The sequence below is a fragment of the Oncorhynchus gorbuscha genome, linkage group LG07 (assembly GCF_021184085.1).
Source record: "Oncorhynchus gorbuscha isolate QuinsamMale2020 ecotype Even-year linkage group LG07, OgorEven_v1.0, whole genome shotgun sequence".
NCBI classification, from domain to species: domain Eukaryota; kingdom Metazoa; phylum Chordata; class Actinopteri; order Salmoniformes; family Salmonidae; genus Oncorhynchus; species Oncorhynchus gorbuscha.
Genome location: NC_060179.1, coordinates 69,722,020 through 69,737,351, shown reverse-complemented (window position 1 = coordinate 69,737,351; position 15,332 = coordinate 69,722,020). Strand labels below are relative to the sequence as shown.

General features: G+C 44.6%; 1 protein-coding gene across 2 annotated transcripts in view; it reads left to right on the top strand.

The window, feature by feature from the left end:
* The first annotated feature begins 1,226 nt into the window (after positions 1-1,226).
* LOC124040301 (fibulin-7-like) overlaps positions 1,227-15,332 on the top strand; it is a 37,168-nt gene continuing 23,062 nt past the window's right edge. The window contains exons 1-3 of one of the 2 annotated variants that reach the window (XM_046357362.1): positions 1,227-1,679; positions 10,280-10,442; positions 14,045-14,221. In XM_046357362.1, coding sequence (XP_046213318.1) covers positions 1,602-1,679; positions 10,280-10,442; positions 14,045-14,221 — 418 coding nt within the window. In that variant the 5' untranslated portion in view covers positions 1,227-1,601. The remainder of the gene's footprint in view (positions 1,680-10,279; positions 10,443-14,044; positions 14,222-15,332) is intronic. The other variant, XM_046357363.1, reaches the window with a different exon arrangement.

Genomic DNA, 15,332 nt, shown 5'->3' with positions numbered 1-15,332 from the left:
ATATATATAGTGTGTGTGTGTGTGTGTGTGTGTGTGTGTGTGTGTGTGTGTGTGTGTGTGTGTGTGTGTGTGTGTGTGTGTGTGTGTGTGTGTGTGTGTGTGTGTGTGTGTGTGTGTGTGTGTGTGTGTGTGTGTGTGTGTGTGTGTGTGTGTGTGTGTGTGTGTGTGTGTGTGTGTGTGTGTGTCAGAGAGAGTGAGAGACAGTGAGATTAGCCTTGCATTTGAGAGAGGCCGCCATAGGCAGACCTGTCTCTCAAAAGAAGGTAGGCTAGGCTATGTGTACACGTCCCACAAAATGAGGTGGAAACAGCGCTGCACTTCCTAACCTGCCAAGTGTATGACCATATTAGATACCCATATTGCCCTCAGATTACACAGATCCACAAATAATTCGAAAACAAATCCAATTTTCCTTAAATCCCATATCTATTTGGTGAAATAACACAGTGTGCCATCACAGCAGAAAGATTCGTGACCTGATGCCACAAGAAAAGGAGACCAGTGAAGGACAAACACCATTGTAAATGTAACGATGTGTGTAGAGGGTCCCTGGTTCGAGCCCGGGTATGGGCGAGGGGACGGTTTAAATTTATACTGTTACATAAATACAACTCGTATTTAGGCCGTGTGTCAATTCCAGGTAAATTCGCGCACAAGAAAGATTGTTCCAAGTACCGCCAGCGTGTGTCGCTTCAACCCAAATAATGAATCAAGTGATCACAAACAGACTTAAGCCCTGTTTCACGCAGCTTCTATAATCAATATTATGTTGTTCGATCAAAACCGTTTGCCATGTTTCTGGGGTATAACAAAAACAATAATTTATCTGAATGGATAGCCTATGCGTTATTGCGAAGAAGGCTAATATGTCTGCTATGATGCGAGTCTACCTGCTCCATCCCATTGATGTTTTCCCATGAATTCATGTAACCGGGGCACAGGGGGGCAGATTTGGCCCCATCAAAAATAATTCCAACCCAAAGCCTAATGGTAAAGTATCCTATTTACGTGCATGTTAAGTTTACAAACTCTCCAGTCAACTTCTGCAATGACTTTCTGTAAATTGATCACTGTAAAAATAGCCTATAAATACATCCCCAGTCATAAGAACCCACATGGCAATAGTTTTGTTCCACCCCACGAACTCACAGATGGTTGCTTGATCTATTCGGTCTGAGTCTGGGAATGGCGACACAGCCAATGAGAAGAAGAACATAACATTGGGGAGAGAGAGAAACCCGACTGGAGTGTTGGTGGGAGGGATTATTCCTAGTACATCCATCGCTTTTCAAAGTCTACATTTTCAGTTTGGTTAAACAGTAGATTCAGGCTCACTCTCATCATAGTCTATCCAAGAGCGCACGGACGGGCACGGGAGCGCACAGCATCCCAACCGTCACTCGTACCACCTGATGAGAAATATCTTAGTTCCCATCCTGAATCCACACACTGCCAGTTCGGTTGCGCAAACGCTGCGGAGGAGCTTCGGAAATCGAAGTTGAGTTCGTTGGTTTTCTATTCTTTAAACACCTGACTAAGTTTGACCATTTGGAGAAAAAATCGGATATCATTCCAACACCAATCCAGTTGGAATTAAAGTTATGGCACTATCAATGCTGCGCAGCGGTTTGCTTTTTCTGTGTCTGACAACTATCCATACTTGCCATGGTGGCGGACAGGTTTGTAGTCTTCGCACCAAATCATCTGTGTATGTGTGTGTGGTAGGCTACATGCTTATTACGCGTAGAGATGCGTCATTTTAAAGAATATTTTGTTGGAAAAGTTATTGTTTTTTTTCCTCAACAACAACCCATGCTGCAAAAGTTACTCTAGGCTACAGTTAATTAGCTTTATGTTACGCTCAAAAAAAGAAGGCATTAATTAACACGTATATAAATATGTATTGCAGTGTTTTGTTATCTGTACACGTAGTCCTTCATGTTCTTCCTCAGACAAAACAAACCTTAACTTGCAATTGCTATCCTTCCCTGGTATGTTCCAATGTAAAAGGTTTAGCCATGATTTGAACATGTAGGCTATTATTGGCCATGTCCTCATCACAAATGAGCAAGGACTGTCCTTATAGGATTAGACAAATATCCCGTTGAGCAAGGGAAAATACCTATTGAAGGTTTATAAGAGGGAAGCCGTGAGCACTGACTCTTGGACGCCTTTCGGCATCTTTGTCCAGGATTCTAAAACAAGCCATCTATATATGAGCCCAGTGTGTGTGTGTGTGTGTGTGTGTGTGTGTGTGTGTGTGTGTGTGTGTGTGTGTGTGTGTGTGTGTGTGTGTGTGTGTGTGTGTGTGTGTGTGTGTGTGTGTGTGTGTGTGTGTGTGTGTGTGTGTGTGTGTGTGTGTGTGTGTGTGTGTGTGTGGGCTGTGCAGACTGGGACCATTCGCATCATTGCGAACTCCACATTCTACATGGTCACCTCTCTTAAAAGGCTAAAACCATGATTTGGTCAAACAGTAAAGTTCATTATCCTCATGATTCCCATAATGACAGTGTCAGCCTGCCCCTCTACCTCTTTCGCTGGGGCCTGCTGTGGAAAACACAACTATTCAACTGTGTCAGCTCTCAATTTTGAGCTCAATGGCAACTATTTATAACAAGATATGTGATATGGTTTGCAATAGGCCTATGGAGCGCGAAAGTGTGCATTGGCCATTGGGATTGCAAAGGCCTTATTGGGCGCTAAAACTACAACTGCAGAGTTTTTGGGGATATTCAACATTGACTGTTATATTTACATGGCTACTAGCAGTGGGTATTCTATTTAGAGTCAGCAATCTAGCGAATGTGTTTTGAGTTTCCACTTACTCAGGTGGTGAATTAGCCCCAAATATACTGTTAACCTATGATAATAGTGCACATAAAGATGCAGGCAAATTCATCTCTTTTGAACAAAAACAAACCAGAACATTCTGGAGCCCTATTTTAACAGTCAAATCTAACCACAATAGCATAATTGTCAACCCAAAATGCAAGACAATCACTGAATTAGGTTGCACATCAAAATAATTTGAATAACAACATGAAAAGATGACGAAGCAACGTGTTTCTTGAATAGCATCTCAGTAGTCTATTACACATTTGAATAAAGCACTATGACTTCATAAGATGATACAAATGTTTTCAATTGAGTGACGTTGCAATTTCATTTGGGTGCGAACAAATCATGGGCTGGTGCCATCAAGGGAAAAAAGTTGTAGTCTGAGCCCTGGTTTATATGAGTCCACTACTGTGTCAGTTAGTGGCATTTCCATTTACCCTGTGAGAGTCGTCAAAGAAAAGAAAAGAGCACATGGAAGAAGTCTTATTATGAAGCATAGGGCCTCTACTCTTGGCCAATGCCGCTCTGAGAATGGACCTTTATAAGGGCAGTTCTGCCTCAAGGGCAGAATCAATGGGATTGCTTAAGTTTAGGAAAGTTATTGCAGTACTCACAGTGGGCATTGATTATCATTTCAAGTATGCAAGGTGTGCCCTCACCTGAGAAATTACACTTTTCTACAGACTTGTTGAATATGATTGAAAAGGATTAGCAAACAGCCATTTATTTCACTGTTCTCTGAGACTTTGGAATGAGCTTATCTGTCAACAGCCTGCTCTCAAATAGCTCATGGGCTCATGGCATCCAGGCTATGTGCTGAAGCTGAATACAAAGCTGGTCCATTCAGGGTTTGTTATCCAAGGAGTCTGTAGCTGTGTCCCAAATGGCACTCTATTCCCTATATAGTGCATTATTTTTGCATCGACCTCAGTCAAATGTATTGCACTATATAGGAAATAGGGTGTAATTTAGGATGCAACCTCTGTGTTTCCTGCCATGTAAATATACAGAGGGCCAGGGTTCTGGACAGCGGTCTCACTGACAGACATCTGTCAAACAGCTTTGGTCCAGCTGCTGTATTGTCTGACACTGGAGAAGAAGGAGAATGTGAAGAATAGAGCGAGGGAGAGAGAGGGAGGGGTAGAGAGAGAGGGAGAGAGACAGACAGTGAGAGGTGCATGGTGTGGCGGCCTCTCACATGTTCCTCCAGGTGAGTACCAGGACCAGGGGGAGGAGGGTTTTGAGGGCTAGCGGAGACAGCTGTGGCTAGAAGGGTATTACTTTAGAAGTAGTGTACGCACAGCCAATAACTTTCAGGTGCACTGTTTTGACCCAAAGGTTGTTGTCAGGCTCTTTCTTTCAGGAATCCTGGGTATGACTTCTGAATATTAATAAAAGGATATGATGGCTGAATCTTCCATGACCAGGTGGCAGGTTGCAGGCCACAGCCATAATACTAATACAGTAATAACACAACGATATGAATGTTATCATTATTTGATCTCTGAAATCACAACCAGATCTCTACATTACTATAATAATACTCAGTGGTGTAAAGTACTTAAGGAATAATACAGTACTACTTAAATCATTTTTGGGGGTATCTGTACTTTACTCTACTATTTATATTTTTGACCACTTTTCCATTTACTCCACTACATTCCCAAATACAATATTGTACTTTTTACTCCATACATTTTCCCTGACAACCAAAAATATTCATGACATTTTGAATGCTTAGCAGGACAGGAAAATGGTTAAATGCACACACTTATCAAGAGAACACTTGGTCATCCCTACTGCCTCTGATCTGACAGACTCAGTGTGCCCCTGGCAATCCGTACATTTTACAAACAAGAAGATGATGCTGTCCGCCTTGCTTAATGTCAGGAATTTACTATTCTTTTTACTTTTGATGCTTAAGTATATTTTTTCAATTACATTTACTTTTGATACTTAAGTATTTTTAAAACCGAATACTTTTAGACTTTTACTCAAGTAGTATTTTACTGGTTGACTTTCACTTTTACTTGAGTAACTTTCTATTAAGGTATCTATACTTTTACTCAAGTATGACAGTTGGGTACTTTTTCCACCACTAATAATACTACAATGATGTAAATGTTATTGGTCTTGTTGAAAACACCTGTGCAGCTGTGAAATTGGATTGGGATTTGTTTTGGCGACGGTTGTTGGAAATGCTAGGAAACACTGGCGGAATGTCAATATTTGTAACCACAGCCATCACAGAACCCACCCACCACCAGACATTTTGAAGTTTGATTTGGGTACATCCCAAATGGCAACCTATTCCCTACACTCTTAGAAAAAATGTGCTATATAGAACCTAAAAGGGTTTTTCGGCTATCCCCATAGGAGAACCCTTTGAAGAACCAATTTTTGGTTCCAGGTAGAACCCTATCGGGTTCCATTTAGAACACTAGGGTTCTACATGGAACCCAAAAGAGTTCTACCTGGAACAAAAAAAGGTTATCCTATGGGACAGCCAAATAACCCTTTTGGAACCTTTTTTATGTATATTGTGAATAGTCTATATAGTGCACTACTTTTGACCAAGGCCCATAGTGCTCTGGTCAAAAGTAGTGCACTATATAGGGAATAGGGTGCCATTTGGGGACGTGCATTGGAGTTAATCGGGTGATGTCATTAACTACCACAGCTGCGCTAGGCTTGTTAAATCATACCTGCCTCTTCTCATATGTTATGACGATTACACATTTTGTGGATTTTATTGGAAGTTGTGATTTATTGAAGCTTGCTCATTTTAATTGCCCTATAATACTGTCATAGTGCACATCATGGTTTATTTATATGCTTCCCATTAAATTGATATTAATCATGGTTTAATATCTTCAAATACTTGTTGTTTTAACATTTGGTTATGTGTGTGACTAAGAACAAAATAGGTTGTGGCTTGTAGACTCAATAGAAGACAAAACCAGGAACAAACCAAAAAAGACGGGCTTTTGAAAAATTAACTATTTTTCATAAAATTGTACAGTTATCTTAGCTAGTTGAATTGCTAGCAGAATTGTTTACTTGTTGCTAAGCAGTTGCTAGGGACTCTCCTGTAAGAAGCTAGCTAGCTTACAAAGAATAACAACAAAAAATATCTAGTTAATAGAAGAAAGGAAGACTAAATAAGGACAAAAGAAGGACAGAAGAAAAAGGAAAAGAAAGAGGACAACAAAGTGAAACAGTCAGCACTTCTATTGCAACTTCGTATTTCGTCGTCCTAACATAGTCTACACTGCTATCTGCCCAGCAGCTAGCCAGCTAGCAAACGTCCACCGTCTACCGAATAGCAGCACTGTAGAAACTATTACACTCAACTGAACGACTTGATTAGTGTAGTGTTAGCTAGCTACATAGTTGTCTTTGCTGTCTACGTATCCAAGATAATTGTGTAGTTTAGAGCGTGTAGTCTTAGAGTGATTATCTTAATTTACCGAGGTTAGCTAGCCAGCTATTTGTCGTCCTTAACGTAGGAGACTCTGCTAGCTAGCCAACAGCTAGCCAACGTCTACTGAATAGAACTTCCGCACTCAACAACCCGGTCGCATTCCGCACAGGTAGTATCACATTTTTCATTTCATTTCTTTACAGCACAACGGTTTGATTTGTTTGATCGTAGCTAGCTTAGCTACATAGCCGTCTGTGTATCAAAGATAATTGTGTAGTCTAGAGCGATTTTCTAGGTTAGCTAGCCAGCTATTGTCGTTCTTTTAACGCAACGTAACGTAATCAACACTGCTAGCTAGCCAGCTAGCCCCCGAATAGCAGCACTGTATAAACTATTACACTCAACGGAACGACTTGATTAGTGTAGTGTCAACAACGCAGCCACTGCCAGCTAGCCTACAAAGTCAACAACGCAGCCACTGCCAGCTAGCCTACTTCAGCAGTATTGTATCATTTTAATCATTTTAGTCAATAAGATTCTTGCTACGTAAGCTTAACTTTCTGAACATTCGAGACGTGTAGTCCACTTGTCATTCCAATCTCCTTGCATTAGCGTAGCCTCTTCTGTAGCCTGTCAACTATGTGTCTGTCTATCCCTGTTCTCTCCTCTCTGCACATACCATACAAACGCTCCACACCGCGTGGCCGCTGCCACCCTAATCTGGTGGTCCCAGCGCGCACGACCCACGTGGAGTTCCAGGTCTCCGGTAGCCTCTGGAACTGCCGATCTGCGGCCAACAAGGCAGAGTTCATCTCAGCCTATGCCTCCCTCCAGTCCCTCGACTTCTTGGCACTGACAGAAACATGGATCACCACAGATAACACTGCTACTCCTACTGCTCTCTCTTCGTCCGCCCACGTGTTCTCGCACACCCCGAGAGCTTCTGGTCAGCGGGGTGGTGGCATCGGGATCCTTATCTCTCCCAAGTGGTCATTCTCTCTTTCTCCCTTACCCATCTGTCTATCGCCTCCTTTGAATTTCATGCTGTCACAGTTACCAGCCCTTTCAAGCTTAACATCCTTATCATTTATCGCCCTCCAGGTCCCCTCGGAGAGTTCATCAATGAGCTTGATGCATTGATAAGCTCCTTTCCTGAGGACGGCTCACCTCTCACAGTTCTGGGCGACTTTAACCTCCCCACGTCTACCTTTGACTCATTCCTCTCTGCCTCCTTCTTTCCACTCCTCTCCTCTTTTGACCTCACCCTCTCACCTTCCCCCTACTCACAAGGCAGGCAATACGCTCGACCTCATCTTTACTAGATGCTGTTCTTCCACTAACCTCATTGCAACTCCCTCCAAATCTCCGACCACTACCTTGTATCCTTTTCCCTCTCGCTCTCATCCAACACTTCCCACACTGCCCCTACTCGGATGGTATCGCGCCGTCCCAACCTTCGCTCTCTCTCCCCCGCTACTCTCTCCTCTTCCATCCTATCATCTCTTCCCTCTGCTCAAACCTTCTCCAACCTATCTCCTGATTCTGCCTCCTCAACGCTCCTCTCCTCCCTTTCTGCATCCTTTGACTCTCTATGTCCCCTATCTTCCAGGCCGGCTCGGTCCTCCCCTCCCGCTCCATGGCTTGACGACTCATTGCGAGCTCACAGAACAGGGCTCCGGGCAGCCGAGCGGAAATGGAGGAAAACTCGCCTCCCTGCGGACCTGGCATCCTTTCGCTCCCTCCTCTCTACATTTTCCTCCTCTGTCTCTGCTGCTAAAACCACTTTCTACCACTCTAAATTTCAAGCATCTGCCTCTAACCCTAGGAAGCTCTTTGCCACCTTCTCCTCCCTCCTGAATCCTCCTCCCCCTCCCCCTCCTCCTCCCTCTCTGCAGATGACTTCGTCAACCATTTTGAAAAGAAGGTCGACGACATCCGATCCTCGTTTGCTAAGTCAAACGACACTGCTGGTTCTGCTCACACTGCCCTACCCTGTGCTCTGACCTCTTTCTCCCTCTCTCTCCAGATGAAATCTCGCGTCTTGTGACGGCCGGCCGCCCAACAACCTGCCCGCTCGACCCTATCCCTCTCTTCTCCAGACCATTTCCGGAGACCTTCTCCCTTACCTCACCTCGCTCATCAACTTATCCCTGACCGCTGGCTACGTCCCTTCCGTCTTCAAGAGAGCGAGAGTTGCACCCCTTCTGAAAAAACCTACACTCGATCCCTCCGATGTTAACAACTACAGACCAGTATCCCTTCTTTCTTTTCTCTCCAAAACTCTTGAACGTGCCGTCCTTGGTCAGCTCTCCCGCTATCTCTCTCAGAATGACCTGCTTGATCCAAATCAGTCAGGTTTCAAGACTAGTCATTCAACTGAGACTGCTCTTCTCTGTATCACGGAGGCGCTCCGCACCGCTAAAGCTTCTCTCTCCTCTGCTCTCATCCTTCTAGACCTATCGGCTGCCTTCGATACTGTGAACCATCAGATCCTCCTCTCCACCCTCTCCGAGTTGGGCATCTCTGGCGCGGCCCACGCTTGGATTGTCCTACCTGACAGGTTCCTACCAGGTGGCGTGGCGAGAATCTGTCTCCTCACCACGCGCTCTCACCACTGGTGTCCCCCAGGGCTCTGTTCTAGGCCCTCTCCTATTCTCGCTATACACCAAGTCACTTGGCTCTGTCAAACCTCACATGGTCTCTCCTATCATTGCTATGCAGACGACACACAATTAATCTTCTCCTTTCCCCCTTCTGATGACCAGGTGGCGATCGGTCTGGCAGACATATCAGTGTGGATGACGGATCACCACCTCAAGCTGAACTGCTCTTCCTCCCGGGGAAGGACTGCCCGTTCCATGATCTCGCCATCACGGTTGACAACTCCATTGTGTCCTCCTCCCAGAGCGCTAAGAACCTTGGTGTGATCCTGGACAACACCCTGTCGTTCTCAACTAACATCAAGACGGTGGCACGTTCCTGTAGGTTCATGCTCTACAACATCCGCAGAGTACGACCCTGCCTCACACAGGAAGCGGCGCAGGTCCTAATCCAGGCACTTGTCATCTCCCGTCTGGATTACTGCAACTGTCATCCAGAACGCCGCAGCCCGTCTAGTGTTCAACCTTCCCAAGTTCTCTCACGTCACCCTGCTCCTCCGCTCTCTCCACTGGCTTCCAGTTGAAGCTCGCATCCGCTACAAGACCATGGTGCTTGCCTACGGAGCTGTGAGGGAAACGGCACCTCAGTACCTCCAGGCTCTGATCAGGCCCTACACCCAAATAAGGGCACTGCGTTCATCCACCTCTGGCCTGCTCGTCTCCCTACCACTGAGGAAGTACAGTTCCCGCTCAGCCCAGTCAAAACTGTTCGCTGCTCTGGCTCCCCAATGGTGGAACAAACTCCCTCACGACGCCAGGACAGCGGAGTCAATCACCACCTTCCGGAGACACCTGAAACCCCACCTCTTTAAGGAATACTTAGGATAGGATAAAGTAATCCTTCTCACCCCTCCCCCCTTAAAATATTTAGATGCACTATTGTAAAGTGGCTGTTCCACTGGATGTCATAAGGTGAATGCACCAATTTGTAAGTCGCTCTGGATAAGAGCGTCTGCTAAATGACTTAAATGTAAATGTAAATGTTGTAAAACTGAAAGCCAACACTCCTTAGTATCTAATTTCCCAGTTCTGTACTGGTATGTGCTTCATTATTTTAGAACTGCATGGACAAACACCACCAAGAACCATGTTCTGCATGTTGTTTTCATGTTTGACCAGTTATACATGTATGTAACTGTATGATATCGTATGTTAACATCACAGGAGGCTACTGAGGGGAGGACGGCTCATAATAATGGCCTGAACAGAGCAAATGGAATTGAAACCATGTGTTTGATGTATTTGATACCATTCCATTGGTTCTGCTCCAGTTATTACGACACGCCCGTTCTCCCCAGTTAAGGTGCCACCAACCTCCTGTGGTTAACATGTACTGTATGTGTCTCTCTGTCTCTAGAACTGCATGGATAAACACCAGGTGGTTGGTGTTCTCCGTCAGATGGAGAAGTTTCTGAAGGGACAGGAGATGAGGTTCACAGAGGGACTACGCATCATGAAGTCCAAACTGGCAACCCTACAGAACTCTGTGTCCAAGCTACCGCAGGCCGATCAGTCGGCTGGTGAGTAGACCGAGAGTATAACCATTCCCCAGCACTCTGAGCACCTGAAATCAAGCTCTTATATAGCCATGTACAGACCAGCATAAGGGTTCTTTACGCTATCTTGCTCTCTTTCTCTAGCTGTCTCTCCTCAATATAGCAGCTGATGAATGATTAGTTCTTAACTGACTTGCCTAGTTAAATAAAGGTCAAATAAAAACAAGCATTCATCAACAGAGGAGAAAATTGGAGCACGTTGAATGACAATGGAAGTCGATTTCAGAAAGGCTTCTTTATTATTAAAACCAGAAATCTACTTTGATTGTCTTTCAATTTACTCCACTTTTGTCCTCTATTTATGCACATTGTTTAGAGAGCCAGGCCCAGGCCTAAAGATCCCCTAGCCTGGGCCTACTTCCATTGTCCTTAAGAGGGGCTCTACTGCAGAGACATAACATCCTAACCAGAGGGTAAGGGGAGGAGTGTTAGAGGCTAGGGAGTAGTGTGTGGTCTACCATCATTGGATTTTGGGGAAATTATTGTATTGTTTACCATGTCAGTACTGTTTACCATAATGAGCATTGACGAGATTCACATCCCCGTTCCTGGTTTTGTGGTCAATAAATCAACAAAATAAGGAAACAGTTAGATTTGAAAGTTTAGCTTAAAGTTTAAAGTTTCCCACTGAAACCCAAGCTTCTGCATAGCACTTAAATGACATGTGAACTCTCTTCGACCTGATGTTGACGCTTTAGTAGATAAACCTCAGTATTGGGTCAATGTGGAAATCGTTGGTCTTCTAGTAGTTACCGCTGTCCTTTTGGATCAAATGGTTTTCTTCCAGACAACTAGTTAGGCTTATCAGGTTTTCTATCAAACTTAGCCATAGCAAGTTCTATTGTAGTATTTTCAATTATATTCTATTCGATTCTATTTCTTTCTATTCTATTCCTGTGAAAATGGAAGTCATTCATCAGCTGCTATTTTGAGAGAGATAGTAAAAGAGAGAAAGAGAGAGAGGGAGAGAGAGAGGGGAAGAGAGAGAGAGAGAGGGGGAGAGAGAGGGGAAGAGAGAGAGAGAGAGAGAGAGAGAGAGAGAGAGAGAGAGAGAGAGAGAGAGAGAGAGAGAGAGAGAGAGAGAGAGAGAGAGAGAGAGAGAGAGAGAGAGAGAGAGAGAGAGAGAGAGAGAGAGAGAGAGAGAGAGAGAGAGAGAGAGAGAAGAGAGAGAGAGAGAGAGAGAGAGAGAGAGAGAGAGAGAGAGAGAGAGAGAGAGAGAGAGAGAGAGACAGAGAGAGAGAGAGAGAGAGAGAGAGAGAGAGAGAGAGAGAGAGAGAGAGAGAGAGAGAGAGAGAGAGAGAGAAGAGAGAGAGAGAGGGAGAGAGAGAGAGAGAGAGAGAGAGAGAGAGAGAGAGAGAGAGAGAGAGAGAGAGAGAGAGAGAGAGGGGAAGAGAGAGAGAGAGAGAATGTCATTTGGCACCATTACAGTACACACCGATCACTCAATAGGAGACTGACAGGAAGTGAAATTGTGTCGTTTAGCACCAGACATGTGGATGATAGCTCTGCTCTTACTGGTATAGAACAAACCTCCCCCTCTCTCTCTCTTTTGCTCAAAAATAAACTAGACACTGTTTAGCCATGTGCTTGCAATTACTTGAAATATTTCTCTTCTCCTATTTCTGTTGTTGTATAGTTACAGTGAGGGTACAAAACATTATGAACACCTGCTCTTTCCAGGACATAGACTGACCATATGAATCCAGGTAAAACAATAATGATCCCTTATTGATGTCACTTATTAAATCCACTTCAATCAGTGTAGATGAAGGAGAGAAGACAGGTTAAATTATGATTTTAAGCCTTGAGACAAGTGAGACATGGATTGTGTATGTGTGCCAATCAGAGGGCAAATGGGTAAAACCTAAAAATTAAGTGCCTTTTAACGGGATACGGTAGTAGGTGCCAGGCACACCGGTTTGTGTCAAGAACTGCGAAGCTGCTGGGTTTTCCACACTCAACAGTTTCCTGTGTGGATCATCCAGCCAACTTGACACAACTGTGGGAACCATTGGAGTCTACATGGGCCAGCATCCGTGTGGAATGCTTTCGAAACCTTGTAGAGTCCATGCCCCGACGAAATGAGGAGGTTCTGCAACTCAATATTAGGAAGGTGTTCTTAATGTTTTGTACACTCAGATTACATTTGATTTTTTTTTTATCCCCTGAATTTTTCTATGCATAAGGGTATTTTGGTATTTTATTAGGATCCCCATTAGCGGTTACAAAAGCTGAAGCTAATCTTCCTGGGGTCCAACACAAAACATGACATAATACAGAACATTAATAGACACGAACAGCTCAAGGACAGAACTACATCTATTTCTTTAACAGCACATGTAGCCTGTATATCAGTGCCTACACAGAAACTATCTAGGGGAGAGGCGTTGTGCTGAGAGGTGTTGCTTTATCTGTGAAACCAGGTTTGCTGTTTATTTGAGCAATATGAGATGGAACGGATTTCCGTGCGATAATGGCTCTATATAATACTACACGCTATCTTCAATTTGCTCTGGATTTGGGGACAGTGAAAAGACTGTGCTTCTAATCATCTTTGGAAAGAAAAAAAAAATACTTGAAGGCATATTTTTGTACAGCCAAATGAAGGCAATGTTCTTACTGTGCTTTCAATTAGTTGAACATTGAAAGCACAGTAAGAACATTCCCTGCGTTTAACTGTAGAAAAATATGCCTGGAAGATGATTGGTTATCTTTCAAAATGCTGATTCCTGCCCTACCTGTGTTGTGGAGGTGCTTCTACACCTGCATTGCTTGCTGTTTGGGGTTTTAGGCTGGGTTTCTGTACAGCACTTTGAGATATCAGCTGATGTACGAAGGGCTATATAAATACATTTGATTTGATTTGATTTGGAGTTAGCCTACTACTTACAGCATGTCCATACAATTTTACTTTGGGAGGTACAATATTATGCAATTGACAGGGTGTGGGGTGTTTATCCCAAAAGCGTAAGCTATACTGTACTAGATTTAGAAAAGAAGCACATACTGATCTAATTACATTAAAACTTACCAATTGTAAGTGGTAGGCTAACTCCACAACACTGGTACGGCAGGAATCAGCCTTTTGAAACAACCAACATACCTCATCTTTCAGGCATATTTTTCTACAGTTAAAAGAAGGGAGCATTTGATGAGTGTGTAATTACAACACCTTGGCTTTCAATTCTGTACATTTGTGGAATTATTTTCTATTATTGCTGCCACTTGATCCTTTCTGCATTTGTAGTAGGCCTAGTTTCTCTCAATAAAATGGTAATTTGTTGAGAACTATTTCAAGTAGCTGTTTTATTTGGTTTTAGAACTGGTGTTGTTGGTTTCCCCTCTCCTCCAAAACGGCTAGTAGCAGTAATCTGTTGAATGAAATGAGGCATTGCGTCAGTCTTTTCCCATGAAGTGGTCCTAGAGTCCTACAGTACCCGGGACATGTGTATGTCCTCAGGCACTAAATTCCACAGGATGCTGGGTGCACGACTCCATATGCATACATGTGTGACAATCTTCTCTCTCCTCTCTCCCTCTCCCTCCCTCTTCTCTCTCTGCCCCAGCCCCCTCTGTATGCCCCTCCCTGGAAGCCCCTGTCCACGGGACAAAGTTTGGCTCCAAGTATTTCATCAGTCATGAAGTCCATTTCACCTGTTCCCATGGTTACCATCTGGTGGGCCCCGGGACACGTGTGTGTCAAGAGAACGGAAGTTGGAGTGGTGTCAACACTATCTGTAAAGGTACATGTCTGTCTGTCTGTCTGTCTGTCTGTCTGTCTGTCTGTCTGTCTGTCTGTCTGTCTGTCTGTCTGTCTGTCTGTCTGTCTGTCTGTCTGTCTGTCTGTCTGTCTGTCTGTCTGTCTGTCTGTCTGTCTGTCTGTCTGTCTGTCTGTCTGCCTGCCTGCCTGCTGTCTGTCTGTCTGTCTGTCTGTCTGTCTGTCTGTCTGTCTGTCTGTCTGTCTGTCTGTCTGTCTGTCTGTCTGTGTCTGTCTGTCTGTCTGTCTGTCTGTCTGTCTGTCTGTCTGTCTGTCTGTCTGTCTGTCTGTCTGTCTGTCCAAATGGGCAATATAGTCAAACACACATCCCTTTAGGTGGTGCAGGGCTGAGGAAAACTTGAAGAGATGGGACCTGCACACATTACACCACCATATCTTTATTTGACATTAAGTTAGGAACAATGTTTCAATGTGTCTGTCCAATGTCTGTCCACTGTCTGTCTGTCCACCTGAAACCAGAGCCCATCTCACACATTACATTGCAGTTTTGCTATTTCCTACACAAATGTTCCTCTTTAAAATGACTTGAGTTCACATCAGCCAGTCACTGTAAATTGTAAAGGTCACACTACTCCTCTTCTCCTGTTGTTATTCACTAGTGCTGCTGCCATGGACTCTGTCTTCACAACGCACTGGAATGTACTGTAAATACCTTTTATCAGCAGTCCGAGGGGGGGCAGAGAGGGGTGTGGGCAGAGGGGACAGAGAGGGCGGCAAAGAGGGGGACAGAGTGGGGGACAGAAAAGGGGACAGAGAGGGAGACAGAGGAAGGGATGTAGGGGGGACAGAGGAAGGGACAGAGGGGGAGAGAGGAAGGGACATAAGAAGGGACAGAGAGAGGGGGACAGAGGAAGGGACGTAGGGGGACAGAGGAAGGGACAGAGGAAGGGACAGAGGAAGGGACAGAGGGGGAGAGAGGAAGGGACATAAGAAGGGACAGAGGAAGGGACAGAGGAAGGGACAGAGGGGGAGAGAGGAAGGGACAGAAGAAGGGACAGAGAGGGGGACAGAGGAAGGGACAGAGAAGGGGACAGAGGGGGACAGAGGAAGGGACAGAGAGGGCAGCAGAGAGGGGG